The following is a 17,007-nucleotide window of genomic DNA, read 5'->3' on the forward strand; positions in this document are numbered from 1 at the left end:
ATGCCACCCGCCTCCCTAACGTTTGAGCCACCGTCCGTGGTGGCAGTCTTCGCGACGCATGCGGTGTTGTGTTGGGAGCAGCCGCGCACTCCACACACCACGTCCTTTGCGGAGCACATGGCGTGGGAGTATCAGATCGAGTACAACTGTTCGTGCAGAGTTAGACAGCAGCCGTACTGCGCCACGGGCAGTAACACCTTTGTTCTCCTGGCCACTCCGCATGAAGGTGAGACTTACTACGTGCGAGTCGTGGCCAAGGCCAGCTTTGCAGGGTCCACTTCTGGTCTCGTCTCTGCCAAGGCCGCATTCACGGCGTCCTGCAACGTGGCTATGCCCTGGCGCTGCTCTGCCCGACCGCCGGTGTGCGTTTTCGATGCGCTGTACCTTAGCGCGAACGTGGAGGCCGAGGACATTGCGGCGCTGAGTGCCGCGCGCAGCTCAACCATCGACAACGCGGCAGTGCTCGACGGGAAGAGTGTCTGCTACACCCTTGAAGGCGATATTGCTGTGCGCACGTATCGCATGCTCTACAGCGGCACCGCCGCACTGCCGGTCGGGCCGGCAAGAACGGTATACTACATGGTGGCTACGACGCGGCTGCATACAGGCAAGCGCACCCGCGCGATGGAGTTGCTCAGCATTATGCAGCGCGAGGGAGCGTCGATCGTGTTCTGCGGGATTGGCGATGGTGGCCGTCTCGCCCTGTGCGCCGCCCTGACCTTCTTGTCCTTCCTCACGACGGCGTGCCCTGCTCTGTGCGCATCGGTCCTGTGCATCACCTACGGAACGCCCCGTCTGCTGTTAAAGGAGGGACCGCGTCTACTGGCACACACCCTCCCTCTAAGCGGGCAGCTCCTGCACTTCACGCAGCTGCCACTGATCGAGCACACGCCTTTCGTGAGCGACACGGTGGCCCTATCGCAGCGGGGCTCGGGCGTCGCCGTCGACACACCACCGCTAGGCTACGCAAACGGTTTTTACCGCAACATGCTCTTAGGGGCACAGTGCCGGGTGACAGACTGGACTGGACTGCACTTCCGCCTTTCATCGCCAGACGAGCTGTCTACCGAGGCGGAGGAGGCAGAGGTGTTTGACGTGGTAGGGCAGCTGCGCGCATTATCAGAGCTCTTCTTTCCATCTTCGCTGCAATGGCTGTCGCCGTCTGTTACGTCCGTCAGCTGTCGTACCGAAGGACCGCTGCTGCACGTGAGTGTTGAGGGGGCTAACTTGCATTACTGCCCTCGGGTGACGCTGACACCGTCGTATCCTCGCGCCACTCCGCTCTTCCCGCGTGTTGTCGTTATCACTCCGCTTCATCTCGAGTGCACTGCCTGCCTCCTGCCTTGGGTGCAGCAGCGCGCTGCTGGTCGCGGCTTGCGGGACGCGGTTCCATTGAACATATCAGCGTTTCTCCTCGTGCAGACGTCCCTGGGTACAGCCTTTGCCCCGGCGCCGGCGACGGTGGCGCTCCCGGAGGACTTGTTCGAGCTGTTTTGCGCGGCGCAGCAGGGCTCTGCACCATGGAGTGCCGAAGCTGCACCGGGGCTTGTTGAGTGCGCCTTGCAACTGCAGCCGCTTTATGTCTTAGCCGGCACCGACGACGTCGCCTTTCCAAGTGCCGCAGGCAACGCGCTGTACAATCCGCTTCTCGAGTCCCTGTGCGCTCTTGCCTCTGCGGCTGAGGTCACCCTCTCGCCTGGATACGCCGGTGCGACGGCCAAACCTGGCAGCGGCCTGCTGGACTTCATTAGCAGTGTGGGGGCTCGACTGTCTGCCAGGGCGGCGGACGCGCCCACCGACGCGGTACCAGCACTGCGTGTGCCCGGCATCGAGGCGGCCTACCTGAAGAACGCGCTGAAGGAGTGGAAGGGCACTGGTTTCACAGGGGTCGAGGTGTGGAGGTCGCGATGCGCGTCGTGGAGGCAGCGCATCTTCGGCGTGCTGTCGCTTCTCAGTGAAATCTCGTACCGCAACACGCTTGTGCGAATGCTCCGCGTGCTCGACGGCGACGCTGAGGTGGACGAGGATGTCCCGTTTGCGTGCATCGAGGCGTACTTGTACGCCCACACAAAGTACCACATCAACGCCGCGCAATGTTCACCGGTGTACATGGACCAGTTGCTGTACACTGAGCTCTCTCTTAGCAGCTTTTACGGCGCGGTTGCCCACATCTTCAAGAGTGAGGCCAGCTCGGCTTCCGGCTCACCGCTGTCGTATCTCCGCGAGTCGATGCTGCTCTGGGCACTGTGCCACTGCTTCGAGCTGAGGCGTGAGGTGGCGCGAACGACATTCTGCTGCAGTGTGGGGTGTGCAGGCTGCGGCGTCTCGACGCTCTCCTCATGCATCTCGTCACTGTTGCACCATAAGGAGGCCCGGCGCCATGGGCGCCGTGGGACGTGCTTCCGCACCGTCCAGTGCCGCGTCGCGTCGAGTGACCTATCAGCTGTTTACTTAGCTGCGCAGACAGGTGTGCGGTGTTGCGTCTTCCTGGCTGCGGAGGCGTCAGACTTGACGAGAACCGAGTACACTTCAATGAGCGTTCACATTCAAGAGCGCCTGGCTTACTCTGGGCAGCATGTGTTCCGCGTGATCACAAAGGCAGACGAGCACCTGCAGAGCATCTCGGACCTGCGCAAGGAGCTTGAGAACGAGACGTCATGGGCTGCCTTGATGTCACGGGTTGGTGCACAGTTGTTGGGCGGGTGCGGCACAGAGGAGCAGCGGCTGGTGGTCGCCCTCGCCCCATCGACCTCTCGCCTTGTGGAGCTTCTTGCCTGTACCCCCGCCGAGGTGGAGCAGTACGCGCAGAGACTGCGCTCATACTCGGAGGCACTGCTCTTGGACTGTCTCCGCCTTAGCGTTCTTCGAGGGGATGCCGACTGCCCGAGGACTGCTTAGGTGCTTGCCGCGCTGAAAAATGCGTGCCCGGATAGTTGAATGCTATAGATGTGCGACGCCATGTCGTTATGGACTTAACTTCGTCACCGTCGCACACGTGCACGTGAGGAGAGAGCGAGCCTGTGTGTACGTGCGTGTTTGGTGAGGTGCAGCGTCGACGGGGCCCGAATCAGAGAGAGCCGCGCGCGAGTGGCTGAGTGGGAAGTGGAGCAGCTGGCTGGCAGCCGCTTTACAAAGAAGAGATTACTGCTGTTGTTGCTTGCTTGTATGTCCAATGCCGTGCCACGCAAACCTGCAGGCCCAGAATTGCTGCCCCTCCCTCCCTCCCTCCCTCCCCTCTCTACAGCCACCCTGTACTATGCAGCAGTCGCCACATGTGTGCCTGCGCGTTGAGCGCGTCCGCTGCACGAATCTTGTCACTGCAGCGACTGCCTGATTTCTCTATCCCTTCTCGGCCATGTTGGTGCTGTCGCACAGGGCGCATGGATGGATGGAGGGAGGGGACCGGCGCACCTGCACGTGCGCTTATGTGCACGTCATTCCCTCTTTCTCTCTCCCCCACCTCCGCATTTCTTAGCGCACGCAACGTTGCGTGAGGGTGGGCGGGGAGGGTGCTCAGTCAACGTCTGCCTTTTCAGTCCCAACGACGATCTTGACTTTCCTCTACTTCTGTCCCTCTCTGTGCCTCCTTCGTCTACTCTCGTTGTCACCGTCATATCCCCCATAGAGTCTGCTGTTCACCGCGGAGTCTTCGTTGAGCAGACAGCTTTGGGAAGGTCACTGCGTTCTCACCACCGATACCATCGAGCGATCGACACGCTCTTCACAGGTGCCGCCCATCAGACGCAGCGGGGTCGTCACAGACTCTCGCAGTGTGCCTTTCTGCCGGCGAGTCTGCATGAACTCAGTAAAAGAAGACCGAAAGCTGGGAGAGGGGCGTTAACCAAATGGACGGCGACCCGCGCGTGAGCGCCCTACAATGGGAGGTGGCCAAAGAGGCCTCGACGTCGCCCAAGACGTGGGCGGAGCTGGCCCGCACCACCGCTGCGGCCACTGCGGCTGATCCCGTGGAAAGGGCGAACGCGGTGACGCTAGTGTACGAGCGCGCCTTGCGTGCGTTTGCCTCTTCCTACAAGCTGTGGATGGCTTACATTAGCTATCGCCAGCGGGAGACCAGTAGGATGTGCGGGCCGAACGAGTGGTTCCAAGCGGTGCGCGAGGTGTACGAGCGGGCGTTGACGGAGCTTCCGAAGATGCCGATGCTCTGGGTCAGCTACATGGAGTTTGTCGTCGCCTCTGAAGTGCCGCGTGTGACAATGACGCGGCACATACTCGCGCGCGCCCTGGCCGCGCTGCCAGCGACTCAGCACCATCATCTCTGGAAAATTGCAAAGCGCTGGTGCGCCATGCCCATCGTGCCCAGTGCCACAGTGCGGGCTGTCTGGTGGCTTTATCTCTCCTTCCAGCGCTCACTGCATGCGAAGCGGGAGTACTTTCAGGTGCTCGTGCAGAAGGGCGACTTCAATGGGTTTCTGCAAGAGTGCGTGCGCCTGGGGCTGCCCGACAAGTCGAATAAGGGCGCCGTCGAGGAGCGTGACCTGCTCTTGAGCGACGTGAGCTTTTGGGAGACGGTGCAGACGGCACTGCAAGGAAAGGGCTGGCGCTTCACAGGCGATATCGGCCGGCTGCGTGAGCTGGTCGCTCTTGGAAAGCTGCGCTGCGCCTCTCCGGTCGAGCTCTCCATGGCCTTTGCCGTTTTTCTTTACGGTCAGGGGCACATGCGAGAGGGCCGACAGGAGCTGCGCCAGCTGCTGGACGAGGCACCGGAGGCCCAGACGCTGATCTCGCTCTACCACCTTGCCGTGGAGATGGAAGACCAACTCGTGGAGTCTTTTGCCGTGGATCCCGATCTCCGAGGCCTCGACGACGCCGCGTACAACGGTGTGGTGCAGCATCTCTTCGGTGACGGCGACCCACTCAGGCACCTCGAGCGACTTGCGCGCGAGTTCCCGCTGCTCCTTAACCAGGCGCAACTGCGGAACAGCCCGCACAATGCAGCACTGTGGCTCAAGCGTGTGGAGCTGCTCCAGGAGGACGTCTACGCCGGCCGCTCCACCTTTGACGATCTCGTCGCTCTTTACCGCCAGGCTATTCAGCAGTGTACTGCAGGTATGTCGCGTGTAGACGGCGCGGCGGCGCAGTTGTTCTCTTCTTGTGCCCAGACCCTCATTCGTGGCGGCAAGCTGGACAGCGCCATAGCGGTGCTCAGTGAGGGCACGTGGTGCGTGCCATTCACCAGTGCCGCTCTAAACGTGCAGCTCCTTGGTCTTCTTGTTGAGGTTCAGTTGATGTCGTTCGCCTCGCCCTTGTCAGTGCGGGATGCTCTCGCGGAGAGACTGACCAGCGGTGCTCGCAGTGGCGCTTCAAAGCGCAGCCGAAACGGGCTTCTGCAGTCGAGTGCAGCGCTGCCCCGCGTGGCGCACCACCCACACGCGTGGATCATGTGGTGTGACGTTTGCGCTGCCTACGACTCGGCCAACGCGGCCGCTTGGCACCGCCTTGTCGAGGCACTCGCCAGCTCGCCCGCCTTCTCCGCGGAAGCCGCCTGCTACGTGGCTCACAAGGCCTACGTCTGTAGGCAAGAGTCCATTGCGGTCATGATGCTGGAGAGAGCCGTCGCTGCCACGCGGCAGCAGCCTACCGCACAGCTTTTTGTGCTGGAGCAGTACCTCTCCTTCCTGTGCGTCCGCGACGGCCGACAGGTGCCGCTGCATCAGTTCCGCGAAGTGTTCAGCCTTGTGCAGCAAGTGACCCCGGTCGCCATACGCACTGCACCGTCTGCCGTCATCGACCTGTACGTCAGCTGCGCTTACATGGAGGCAGCGATCGGCCTATATGGCACAGCTGTTCGCATGATGCAGGAGATTTCCTTAGTCGCTACTGCAGCGCTGCGGGGGCGTGATGAGCACCTCCGTGTCCTGCAGGCCATTCTTGAGCACTCTATCACCTTCACGGAGCAGCGCAGGGGCTACAATTCGGTGCGCGCGTACTGCGGGGCTCTTGTTCAGCGCCTCCAGCACGCACTTCTGCTGCAGCGTGTTGCGCTTCACTGGGCCGCGATCGAGAAGCGCTCTGGCAACACGGCACAGGCGCATCTTATCCTCGACGCGTGCGGGGACAGCCAGGACCCGTCCACGGAGCATGGCGAGGTGTACTGGCGGCTGTGGGAGTCTCTATGCACAAATGTGGAGGAGTTTGAGAAGGTGGCTCGGCGACGCCAGCAGGCGTCGATTCGCTTCAACAAGCGCCAGAGTGCGAAGGGGGCGGAGTAGAGTTGCTGGCACGCGCGCCTGTGTGACGTGGCGCTTCCACAACGCGGATGTTCGTGCTGTTCGACTTCCCCTACGCCCTCCCTGGGCAACGAAGAAGAGTTTCATATGAAAAGAGGCACCGAACGACTGAGCCGACCCTTTTTCACACGCGTGACTGTGTGAATGGGTGACTGTATTCGTGCCCTTCCCTCCTACCTGTTGCTGGACTCCGCGCTGGCTGTGCCAACCGTGTGGAAAGTGTGCTTACGATAAAGGATTGCTCGCCGCGCTCTTGTAAAGCGGCCACAGGCATTTTTCGTTACTGCGTACATGCAGCGGGCCCTCATGATGCCGGAGTCCACCTGACCGGCGGTATGCGCGCCTAGTGCCCACTCTGTGGGGGATGCAGGATGGGAGGGGGAAGCCACGCAGCCTGCAGCCCGCCCTCGGGTATTGGCTGCGGACGCTCGGTGTTGGCGGACAGACCCGGGCCTGCGCGGCGCCGGAGAGGCTTACCGTCCTTGACTGCTCTTGGGCCCGCTCAGTACAGACCGTGTCGAGGATTCAGCAAAAATAAGCACGCGATGAGCTGTGTGTGCGCAGACGCTGTCACCCATCGCTGGCATGGCGCGTCCCATCTGACGCAAGCCTCTACGCGTGAGCAGAGCACGAGGGACGCACGGAAGAGGCGCGAAGAGGTCCGTACGAGTCAACTCCACAGTACATGTGCGCGAAGTATGCGGCATCCTCTACATCCCGGCCGGGTGGGCTGATGAGGCACACATGCCGGAAGCGTGACGAGAGCACCCCGAATGACGCCATCGAGTCAGTGAAACGCCCATGTGGCGAGTCACCGCACCACGCTGTGGGATGCCGCGGCTTGAAGCAGCTCAGCGGAAGTCGCACGGCGTACGGGCCGAGTGCAGGATCTCAGTGGGCCCTGGCCTGCGGCTGGCCAACCTCCTCCCTGGGTTCACGCGGCATGCGTCCGGGCCACCAGCCCCTGCTGCCCGCACGACGGACGCCGCCACTTCCGCCCCTCGGCCAGGTCCCTGGACGCGGCCCGCGTGGGTTAAAGCGTGCAGTGCGCCCAGGTCCGTGTGGCGCTGATCGCGCAGCACGCATGCGAAGAAGGGAGGAGGAGGGACAGGAAGAGCTCGTCAGCGCCACGGACCGGCTCGACGGCAGAACGGCTCGTCCTAGACGACCTGGACTGAGCCGCAGTGCAGCAGTGGTGAGAGAGCTGTGGTTGTGCATTGTGTCGGCGTGCTGCGTTGATGGTGAGGTAATGCGTTGAGACAAAACACTTAGCGCAGGCCGCCTAGCGAGTGAGTAAGCGCAAATTCCACCTTTTCATGCCGTGGCAAGCGCGGGGATGGGGATGGTGGTGCATGTCAACGTGCGAGCGTGCACGGGTGCACGCCGCTCTCCGCGTTCCATCTCCTCCATTTCCGCAGGTGCCATTGCCACTTGCCTCGCCTGCGTTTCCGGCGGCCGTGCGCCCATGACGAATCGGCGCGCACTGCCGTGTGCTGCCCCATTGCCCCCTTTCGGCTGACTCGCACCTTTCATACCCCTTTACAGGCCTCTCCCTTCTCTCTCTGCACGCCGCCACACTCGTGCACTTTTGCGCAGGCGCAGGCGCCTTTTGGCCACTGCCCCCAACAGCCTTTCTGCACTACCGTTCTGCCTCTCCGCAAGAGGCACTCCTCACGCGGCAAGGAAGAGGAAAAGGGACGAATCGAAGAGCGCGACTTCTTCTTCATTTGCTGGCTCCCCTTCGCCATGTAGTAGGCTGCCTGTTTGCCTTTAGTGGAAATTAGAGGGTGCACGAAACACATGTCTTCCTCATCCACACTTCATCTGCGGATATTCGAGCTTTGCTCCCGGCCTGAGCCAGCTCGCGTGTTGATCACTGGTTCCAGGAGAACCCTCCACGGTGTACACCAGGCTCTGCGTGCATTGTGCAAGTTGGACATCTTCTTCAGTGATGTAATGCTCCACCGCACTGTCAATACGGAGATCGGCACGACCGCCTCTTCGCAGCAGTGCCGGTGCGGACTTCGGGTAGTAATGACAACGTTATCATCATGAGAGCGCGCTCGTTGCCCAAGGTTTGTACGTGCAGTGATCGAGGGCCATCAGCAAGGAGAAGGTACTCCTGTCTCCTCTACTGGAGGAAACTACGGTGAAAGTTTATTGAGCGGTGGGGCACTCTCGGGCTGGCGCGCTTGTCTCTCACCGCCGCACCGACGCTGCTGTGGGCACGCATGTGACCGGACAGCTCAGCACGCAGGCGCAGAGCAGAACAGGTTGCGCGTCTACGATGCAGTCTTCCCTTTCCCGTAAGCGCCATTAGCTGTACCATGCCGCACAGCACCTCACACCCTCATGCTGTTCTTGGCGTGCGCGCACAGAAAAGAGCCCAATAGCAGCTACCGCAACAGCGCCAGCTGACGCAGCTCTTTGCGCTGAGGCTGCTGCGACCAACTACATTGCTGCATTCGTTTATGTCCAACGAGGCACAGCGCTTTCCCTCATGTCTTCTCGCAGAGATGTACCGCGAAACGATGTTCGAGTTTGACCATGCGCCAGGCCCCCGACGGAGGCTCTGCAGAAGCAGCTGCGGGGCGGCGCGGCAGGCTTGTGGGCGGGGTACGCAGCGCTCGTCATCTTGACGGCTTGTATGAGCGAGAGGCACCCAATCTCGACCAACTTGATGATCGGCCGGCGCGCGACACTCCAGCGCTGCAGGAGACTAGCCGACTCATCTGCGTCGTCTGCGGGTCTCGGGAGGGCGAGTTTCTGGAGACGGCTCTACTACCACGGCTACAGCGGCGTCTAGGGGCGCTGACGTGGCGCTCATTCAGGAACTACATACTATGCAGAGCAACTGACGTTCGACTCCGCTGTCATGGGCTTCGTTCCGCTCGATGCGCCTACACACGTTGGCGCTAAGCAGACCACCGTTTCCGGGGTGATAGAGCTAGAAAGTGCGAGCACGGCGTGAGGAGGGGGCTCTTCGCGTGTCCATACAAGGGGTGTTTTTCATCCATACTGAGGTGGATGTCGGTCTGTCTCGCCACGGCGCGCGCATGCACTGTGCTGGAGCTCTACAGCAGGTGTGAGGCGACACTCGCTGCGGATGCGTGAGTGCTGACTTCGACGAAGTGCGCGTGTGGCCACTCGCGCCGTCAACTTCAGACGCGAGGGACTGTCAGCCACGGCAGCTCCTCTCCCCCTCATCGCCGTGTGCCTCTTCGTCTGCACCATGTCTCGCCTAGGTGCGAAGGAGGTCGGGCGCTCTCTCACCGCAGGCCCGCCGTGAAGAAACTGCGTCCGCTCCTTGCTCTTTTGATGATTGCGTCGGCGCAGGAGCGCTGCTGCTGCAGTCGGTCACGATACACCCCTGATCCACTGCCACGGTGTACACTGCCACTTTCCACCTCCCACCCACCGTGGGCACTACGCCAGCTAAGATGACAGGCAGGCAAGGCGGGGATCTGTGGGCGGTACGAGCATACCTGAAGAGGTGCGGCCGCCAGCACAAAGGCGGCGCTGCGCAAAGCGCTTCCGTCTTTTACTTTCCAGAATGGGATCGCGTTGCCTCTTCACCGTTGTCCCCCTCCCTCGCTCTCTCTCTCTATCTCCCTGTTGCGCTTCTATCAGCCGTCATTGCACCCTCTGTCCATCATCGCCGCATGAGCATCGCTCTGACGCCGAGTGCCTCCACCCTCAGCAGGACGGCGACGCTCGCATCTCTTTTTTCGTGCGAGCTTGTTGATTTGCGGGGCGCCACTGCCGCCCCCCGTCCCGCTTCATCCGGGTTGAGCGGCGATGTGGGCACTGACATGCCGGCCAATTCAGAACACGGAGGCGCTGCAGCTGATGGAGCGTTACAAGGCGCACAATGCGCTGCAGAGCAACCAGTGGCTTCTGCCGCGACACCTGGCCTGCTTCGCTGTCCGACCGCTCTATCCGGCACAGCTGGTGCTGCCGACCAGCAGCGTCATTCGGCTTCCGCTCAGCGCCGTTCCCTTCAGCTCGCTGCCGCTCTCGAGAAAGCGCGAGGTCTTCGGCTTGTACCCGCCGCCCTGCACACCGCCGGGCTCGTGCTCCTTACTGGAGTGCAGCGGAGCTGCCATGCGATGGCGCCCGGCCTCCCTATCGGAGTGCTTTGATGCGGCATTTGTGCGCAGTGACTCCCCATCGTCTCATCAGCACTTGCTGTGCGCCACCGACTGCGCTGGCAGCGTGACGGTGGCGGAGGAAGTGACGGTGTTCAACGCTCAAGAGACGAACAATCCGTTTCTCGTTGACGCTGACCTTGTGCACCGCAACCTCCTCACCAAGGAGGCGTACGAGCACTCCATCGGCAGCTCGCTGACCACTATCGCCGCACAGTTCCGCTACACATCGTTTGAGTGGGTCGAGGCGACGGCGGCGGCCGCAGTAGGTCTGCGCGTGCGCTCCAGCGCAGCGCCTCACCTCGTCAACTGCGTCGACATGCTGAGAGTGGTGCACATCTCGCAGCTTCCCTACACACGCCAACAGGAGCTGGTCGCCGAGATCCCACGCATGACCCTCATCAAAAGCATGACAATATCGTATATCTTCTACCACACACGCTGGCGCCATCATAAATCAATGGAGCTAATGCGCCCGCTCCTCCACAGCAACATTCCCTGCTGCGACACCCCACAAGCACAAGCCTTGCAGCCGCTGCTTTGGATTGCGGTGGATCTAGACATGGAGTTCCGCGGCCCTGTGATGGAGTGTGCACGTCACTCACGCACACAATTCTACAACTCGCAACAGCTGGAAGTGGACACGTGCGCTGTGCCCAGTCGTTCATAGAAGCGCAAGGGACCAAAAAGAGGAGGGGGGTTCAGACACTTCGGTGAGATAGCGGAGGTGATCTTCTTCTCAGTGCCTATCACCTCTTGTACACGGAGCATCTTCTAGCGTATCGTTTGCCTTGTTTGATTTTTTTTTTTGTGCTCTGTCGACGGATAGCACCTCTGGCCGCTTGCTGCGCTGTCGGCACACTGACCAGTACTTGCATGCCTTATCGCCAGTGCTCCCCGCACCTACGTTTAGCACGCTTCTTTCTCTCTTTTCCACAACTTGCTTGCTGGCACTCTGCCATTGTTGTCCACGACGGACTCCTTACTATCTTGCCTTTTGTGTATGTCCTCTGCTACTCTCATCACCTGCTCTCTCCATCTCTCAAGGTGCTCAACTGCCGAGCGCGACGACGTCCTCGCACTTTGGGTGGCGACTGCGCATCCCCCAAAGACGTGCACTGGAGCACCCCCACAGCACGCAAGCCCGCAGATTGGAGACAGTGCCTCCAAGGGGGCGCCGAGGGCACAGCAACACTAGTGAGGCTGTGCCCGTTCACGGAGCGTGCTGCTCGGGGTTGGCCACCAAGCGCAGCTGCACGTCACTTGGCTGACTTCGTTTCGCTGCTTGTGGATGCCCACTGCCTCGTCCTCTTCTCCGCTGCACTCCGCCACTCACGGCCCCTCAGCTGCTCTCTGCGTCCGCCTTGCCCACCCGCCTTCTTGTTGTTTCCGTGCACCCTGCCTTCTCTCACGCTCGCCTACTTCCCTTGCGCTTCTCCATTTCCTTGCAAACAACTACAAAAACGCGGCACAACCCTACCTCCTTTACATCTGATCGACCACGTCGCTACCGCCACGCGCTTCAGCAGAGCCGCTCAGCAAGTGCCAGCTGCGCGCCTTTTCTTGCTGAGGCTGGCATAAGAGGGGGGCCGTTGGGCTGCTCCATTCTTCGCAACCGCTACTTCGCACGTCGACGGTGGCACGGGGGTGGGACCGAGCAGAGAGGTCCTCTTTGCTGCCGCTGTCCTCCGCACGATGACTTGATCACCTCGTCCGAGGTAACAGACCTACATACACCTCTACATACACCCTACACCTGAACAGAAGCCCCGTGCGCGATGCGTCGCCGGCGCTCTCGTTTGACGCTCTACTGGCTCACGGACAAGGAGTGGTTTCTCGGCGAGGACGAGTGTGTGCGGCCCGCCTCTAGGTGGAGGTCGCTTCTGGGCACTGTCACGGAAGGCGTACTGTCCTTGGCGTCGGACCATTTGTTTTTTGATGACGGCGGCCCGAACGTCGTTATTTTCCCACTGTCAAGAGTGGCGGATGCCGCTGTGCACCTCTGCAATGAGCACATTTCTGTAACGTTCACGTGCAGGAACGCACAGCACCGCGAGGTGGTCACGCCGCCAACCAGCAAGCACTCGGTTCCCGGCATCTGCAGGCCATACCCGAACAAGGAGACGTGGGTGTTTCACTTTCCACGCACGTCTGAGTGGGTCGCGGAGTCCCTCCGCAGCCTCTTTACTCGGCATCGCATCGAGGACATCCTGTCACGCCGCGAGGTTGCTTTGCAGAGTGCCTCCTCTGTTGTCAGCTTCTGTGCGCGGCGTCAGGTGCCGATGCGGGAGCAGAGAGGCGTTCTCTACATCGGCGATGCCGACCTTGTCTTTGAGCCGCTCTTCCCTTTGTCGGTGCACGGGGAAGTAAGGCTGGACCGTCGCCAGTGCCGGCACACCTTTGCTCGGTGGATCATCTTTCAGGCTGTGGGGCTCGACCTGTACACGTCCGACTCACCTGCAGCGACTCCTGCGCTGTCGCTTATCTTCCACAACCCTCCCGAAAGGGATGAGGCTGCGCACCTGCTTGCCGAGCGCCTCGGCATTCTACCCTACCATGTGTCCATCCAGGCCGTTTCGGAAGCGTGGAGGAACCACTTCATGTCCAGCTACGAGTACCTTCTGCACCTGAACAAGTGGGCGTCGCGGTGCACAAACGACGTCTTTCAGTACCCCGTCTTTCCTTGGGTACTCGCCGACTACACCTCATCTGCGCTGGACCTTTCTCAGCCGTCGACCTTCCGCGACCTGTCGAAGCCGATAGGTGCCCTGTCCCCGTCGCGGCTGGCCCTCCTCCGGGAGCGGGCTGAGTTCTTGCGAGAAGCAGAGGAGACGGCATACTTGTACTCGACGCACTACTCCTCCGCTGCTATCGTCGCCTACTACCTAGTGCGCCCTCACCCTGAGTTTCAGCTAAGTCTTCAGGGCGGTACGCTCGATGTGCCGGAGCGCATCATGGAGTCTATTCCACAGCTTTGGAACAGCGTCACGACAAACTCGAGCAACTTCCGCGAGCTCATTCCGCAGTTCTTCGACGAAGGCTTCGTGGCGCTGTGCGGGCCCCCTCTCCTTCCTCTCGGTTTGCATACCGACGGGTCTCCCGTGGCCGCGTATGTTAAGCTGCCTCCCTGGGCGGCTAGCAGTGAGGACTTTGTACGTCAACATCGCGCAGCCCTCGAGAGCGATATCGTCTCCGCGTCTCTCCACTTATGGATTGACCTCGTCTTTGGCACTGCGCAGACTGGCGAGCATGCGTGTGTGGCTGATAACTTATTTCACCCCTTCTCGTACCCGCAGTGTGACAGGCAGTTGAGCGTGCCTGGACTCCACCTCTCATCCTGCGAATACGCCAGAGAGTTCGGGAATGTGCCGATTCAACTCTTCGCCGACATGCATCCGCCACGCGCGAGGATCGTGCACACCCTTGCGTGCACGGCAGAAGCCTTAGAAGCGTGCGGGTGCGTGACCAAGTCTGCCAATCAGCAGCGCCTCTTGAGCATGATGGAGGCGCTGCAGTTCATTGAGGATGCGACGGACACCGTGGCCGACTCGGCGGACGCAGACGACGAAGACGCGCATGGTCTGCCCACACACGCAGCAGTTCTCACCGTCATTTCTACCACTTCGCTATCTTGTCGGTCAGCTCGTTTCGTCACACTTGGCCACAGTCATGTCGATCCACCTGCCTCACCGACGGCAGTGCTGCTTGTCGTTGGCAGTGATCAGCGCACGGCGACGCTATTCGACGTTGCGACGGGCAAGCGCATTCGCTCCTTCCCCGACTTTGATGGCCTCATCACTGCCACTGCTTTTCACGACGGCCACATGTTCGTTTTCACAGAGACTACAAGTTGTTACGTTCTGTCGCTCACCTCGCACGCTGTGGCGCACTTTACCGCTGAGGTGACGCCTGCACCTGTCCTCCACGCTTGTTTCGCATCACAGCTGGTCGTTCTTGCAGACTCCAACGCACAACTCTCGGGTTGGGCACTGCAGCGCGGCACATCGCCGTTACTGTTTGAGTCGCCGCTCTCATTTGCGTGCGAGGCCTCCTCGCGGGTCGCGTGCATCGGCACCTCGGCGGATGGCGACACCGTTGTCGCCGCCACCGAGCAGTTGGAGGTCTTTGTTTGTCGCGGAGGCACGTGTTGCGAGTGCATGCTTCAACAGGTGCCTGCTCCATCAGCGGTGCTGCACATCATGCCCGCAGATCGGCTCACACGCTTCTGGGTGTTCTTTCTCGAGGAGGCCACTCTCTATGATCTTGGAGGCCTCCCGCTGAGGCGTATTTCCACCACTGCTGCATCTATCATCACCTGCCCTCAGCTGGCCTACCAGCTCTACCCGCTCTGCATACACATAGACAATGGAGCCCTTGAGGTGTTCCAGCTGCTGCACAGTGGGGAACGCGCCGTGCCGCTGCCGTGCAGCCGGCTGCGGTCTCTGCGCCTCTCGTCCGCCGGCAACCTCATCGCTTTCGTGGGCACCGCCCTTGTCGATTGTGAGCCGTCACTCGTCCTTACGATGGCCGCACTGACGGCTCAGCTGACAGGGTGAGGCACCTCCTGTAGTGAGACACGACGGCGTCTCCAGCCTTTCGACCTTGTCCGCCGCTCGTCGCGTTTTTGCGATTGCGCCTTGGGCTCTTTGTTCCTGCAGTGGGGCACTTCTCTCTTCCGCAGCCTGCATTAGAGGCCCATCGAACAAGAGCGTTTCTTCCACAACAACAGCAAAAAAAACCAAACAATGCAGCTGCCTGGCTTCTCTGGGCGTGCTTTGTGTGAGTCGGTCTCTCATGACAGATGCAGCACACAGAATCTTGCGCTGTTTCGCACGCGTCTCTCACCCTCTATGCAGTGAGCCGCCGAAACAAAGGTGACCATTTTATTGCAATCCTCTTCTGTGACTGATCCTCTGATGGTGTGGGACACCTCAGCGTGGTTTCCGCGTTCGCTGAACCCCTGCACTCTCTTCGAGTCAAGAAGCCCGTCTATCCCTGCCAATGCCGCAGCACTTTTCCTGATGACAGGGTAATATGCCTGAGACGTGAGGGGGTCTTAGCTCTGTATCGCTGCTTATGTCTGCGTCCAGGTTCTGGACGGCGCTGAGTCGGAGCGGTCAGCGACAGTGAACACCCTGGTGCTATCCACGCGATGGACAGAGTGCCAGCGTGACTGGAACGAGCCTCACATCAGCCCCTCACACTGCCTACTGTGGCAGAAAAGCCTGAGTGTTACTCCGAGGAAATGCACCGCGGGTTACGGCCTGGCATGATAGGTAAGCAGCTCTGAAGCGACCTGCTCAGCAGCTGGCGGTTAGAATCTGAGACACAGGCCGTGCTCCAATAAGTGGGTGGGCGCACTGCTGTAGCGCGTGTGTCCACGGCTGCTTCGCACTTAGCGAATGGGGCCTGTGCCATCCACGCTAGAGTGCCGTTTGGCGCATACTGTGCAGCAGAACAAACGCGTTCCGGAAAACACTCCGCGAGACCCTCATCATTCACTCTTGTCTTCCTCACGTCGTCAGCGTCCACCTTTTCCCGGCCCGGCTATTCGATCGATGACGTTCTCGGTGAATCCTCTTTGCTCTGCGCTGGTGGTTTTGTGCCTCGTACTCCACTCCGTGTCATGTCTGGCCCGCGTGACCGAGCCACTCTCCCTTTTTCGACTGCTCACCTTCCTAGCCCTGCGCCTTCTCTCTTTTCCCGACGCCTAGGTGGCTCAGAGCCCTTCTCCTTCCCTTTACCGCACCGATTTCACAATGTCGACACCAAAGACAATCTACATTGCCGGCCCCGCTGTGTTCCACCCCGACAACGGCGAGGCGTACTACAACCATGTACGTGCACTGCTGAAGGAGAAGGGAGTCGTGCCGCTCATTCCAGTGGACAACATCGCCACCGGAGCCCTGAGCATCCGCAACAAGAACATCGATATGATCCGGGCGTGCGATGCCGTCATCGCCGACCTCTCCCCGTTCCGATCCAAGGAGCCCGACTGCGGAACCGCCTTCGAGCTCGGCTACGCGGCGGCGCTCGGAAAGCTGCTGCTGACTTTTACCACCGACACGCGGCCCATGGTGGAAAAGTATGGTGGTGAGATGGCGGAGGGCCTCTCCGTCGAGAACTTTGGACTGCCGTTCAACCTGATGCTGCACGATGGAACGGACGTGTTCGATTCCTTTGAGGCGGCCTTTGCCCATTTCGTTGACCATCACCTTACCCCATGAAGCCAGATATCGAATCTCTTCGCTTTCCTCACGTTCATTCCCTTTACCGCTTCCCTGTTGACCGCAAGCGCATAACGGAAGAGAAGTAACAGCATGGCAAGAAAAACCACCGTGCACCAGAAGTCTCTGTGTGCACCTGGACTGCAGTTACCCCGCACAGTCTTGCTGGTGGCTGTCGCTCTGCGCTCACGATGATACAAATGCTCACGGCAGAGTAAACAGCCACAAGTAAGTAAAAACAGCGCTGTACTGCTAAACGAGGAGTGCCTGTGGGCGTGTGTCGGTGTGCCGCGGACAAGGTACACCCCAGTACACCAATAACTGCCGGCAAACCAGGCGCCAAGCCGCCGCTCCCTTCTTACCTCTTTCGATGATTTACCTTCC

General features: G+C 60.6%; 5 protein-coding genes across 5 annotated transcripts; all 5 read left to right on the forward strand.

The window, feature by feature from the left end:
• Positions 1 to 2,898, forward strand: LMJF_23_1540 (conserved hypothetical protein; the record flags this gene model as incomplete). The annotated part of the gene is made up of 1 exon (XM_001683462.1): positions 1 to 2,898. One exon carries the CDS (start codon positions 1 to 3, stop codon positions 2,896 to 2,898), a length of 2,898 nt encoding a protein of 965 aa, XP_001683514.1.
• A 947-nt stretch (positions 2,899 to 3,845) lies between these two features.
• On the forward strand, positions 3,846 to 6,230 carry LMJF_23_1550 (conserved hypothetical protein; the record flags this gene model as incomplete). Its single annotated transcript, XM_001683463.1, has 1 exon — positions 3,846 to 6,230. The coding sequence occupies one exon, from the start codon at positions 3,846 to 3,848 to the stop codon at positions 6,228 to 6,230; it is 2,385 nt and encodes a 794-aa protein (XP_001683515.1).
• Positions 6,231 to 10,046: 3,816 nt separating this feature from the next.
• On the forward strand, positions 10,047 to 11,066 carry LMJF_23_1560 (conserved hypothetical protein; the record flags this gene model as incomplete). Its single annotated transcript, XM_001683464.1, has 1 exon — positions 10,047 to 11,066. One exon carries the CDS (start codon positions 10,047 to 10,049, stop codon positions 11,064 to 11,066), a length of 1,020 nt encoding a protein of 339 aa, XP_001683516.1.
• A 1,108-nt stretch (positions 11,067 to 12,174) lies between these two features.
• Positions 12,175 to 14,952, forward strand: LMJF_23_1570 (neutral sphingomyelinase activation associated factor-like protein; the record flags this gene model as incomplete). Its single annotated transcript, XM_001683465.1, has 1 exon — positions 12,175 to 14,952. One exon carries the CDS (start codon positions 12,175 to 12,177, stop codon positions 14,950 to 14,952), a length of 2,778 nt encoding a protein of 925 aa, XP_001683517.1.
• Positions 14,953 to 16,155: 1,203 nt separating this feature from the next.
• LMJF_23_1580 (conserved hypothetical protein) lies at positions 16,156 to 16,623 on the forward strand (the record flags this gene model as incomplete). The annotated part of the gene is made up of 1 exon (XM_001683466.1): positions 16,156 to 16,623. The coding sequence occupies one exon, from the start codon at positions 16,156 to 16,158 to the stop codon at positions 16,621 to 16,623; it is 468 nt and encodes a 155-aa protein (XP_001683518.1).
• Positions 16,624 to 17,007: the final 384 nt, after the last annotated feature.

Source organism: Leishmania major, chromosome 23 (assembly GCF_000002725.2).
Source record: "Leishmania major strain Friedlin complete genome, chromosome 23".
NCBI lineage: Eukaryota > Euglenozoa > Kinetoplastea > Trypanosomatida > Trypanosomatidae > Leishmania > Leishmania major.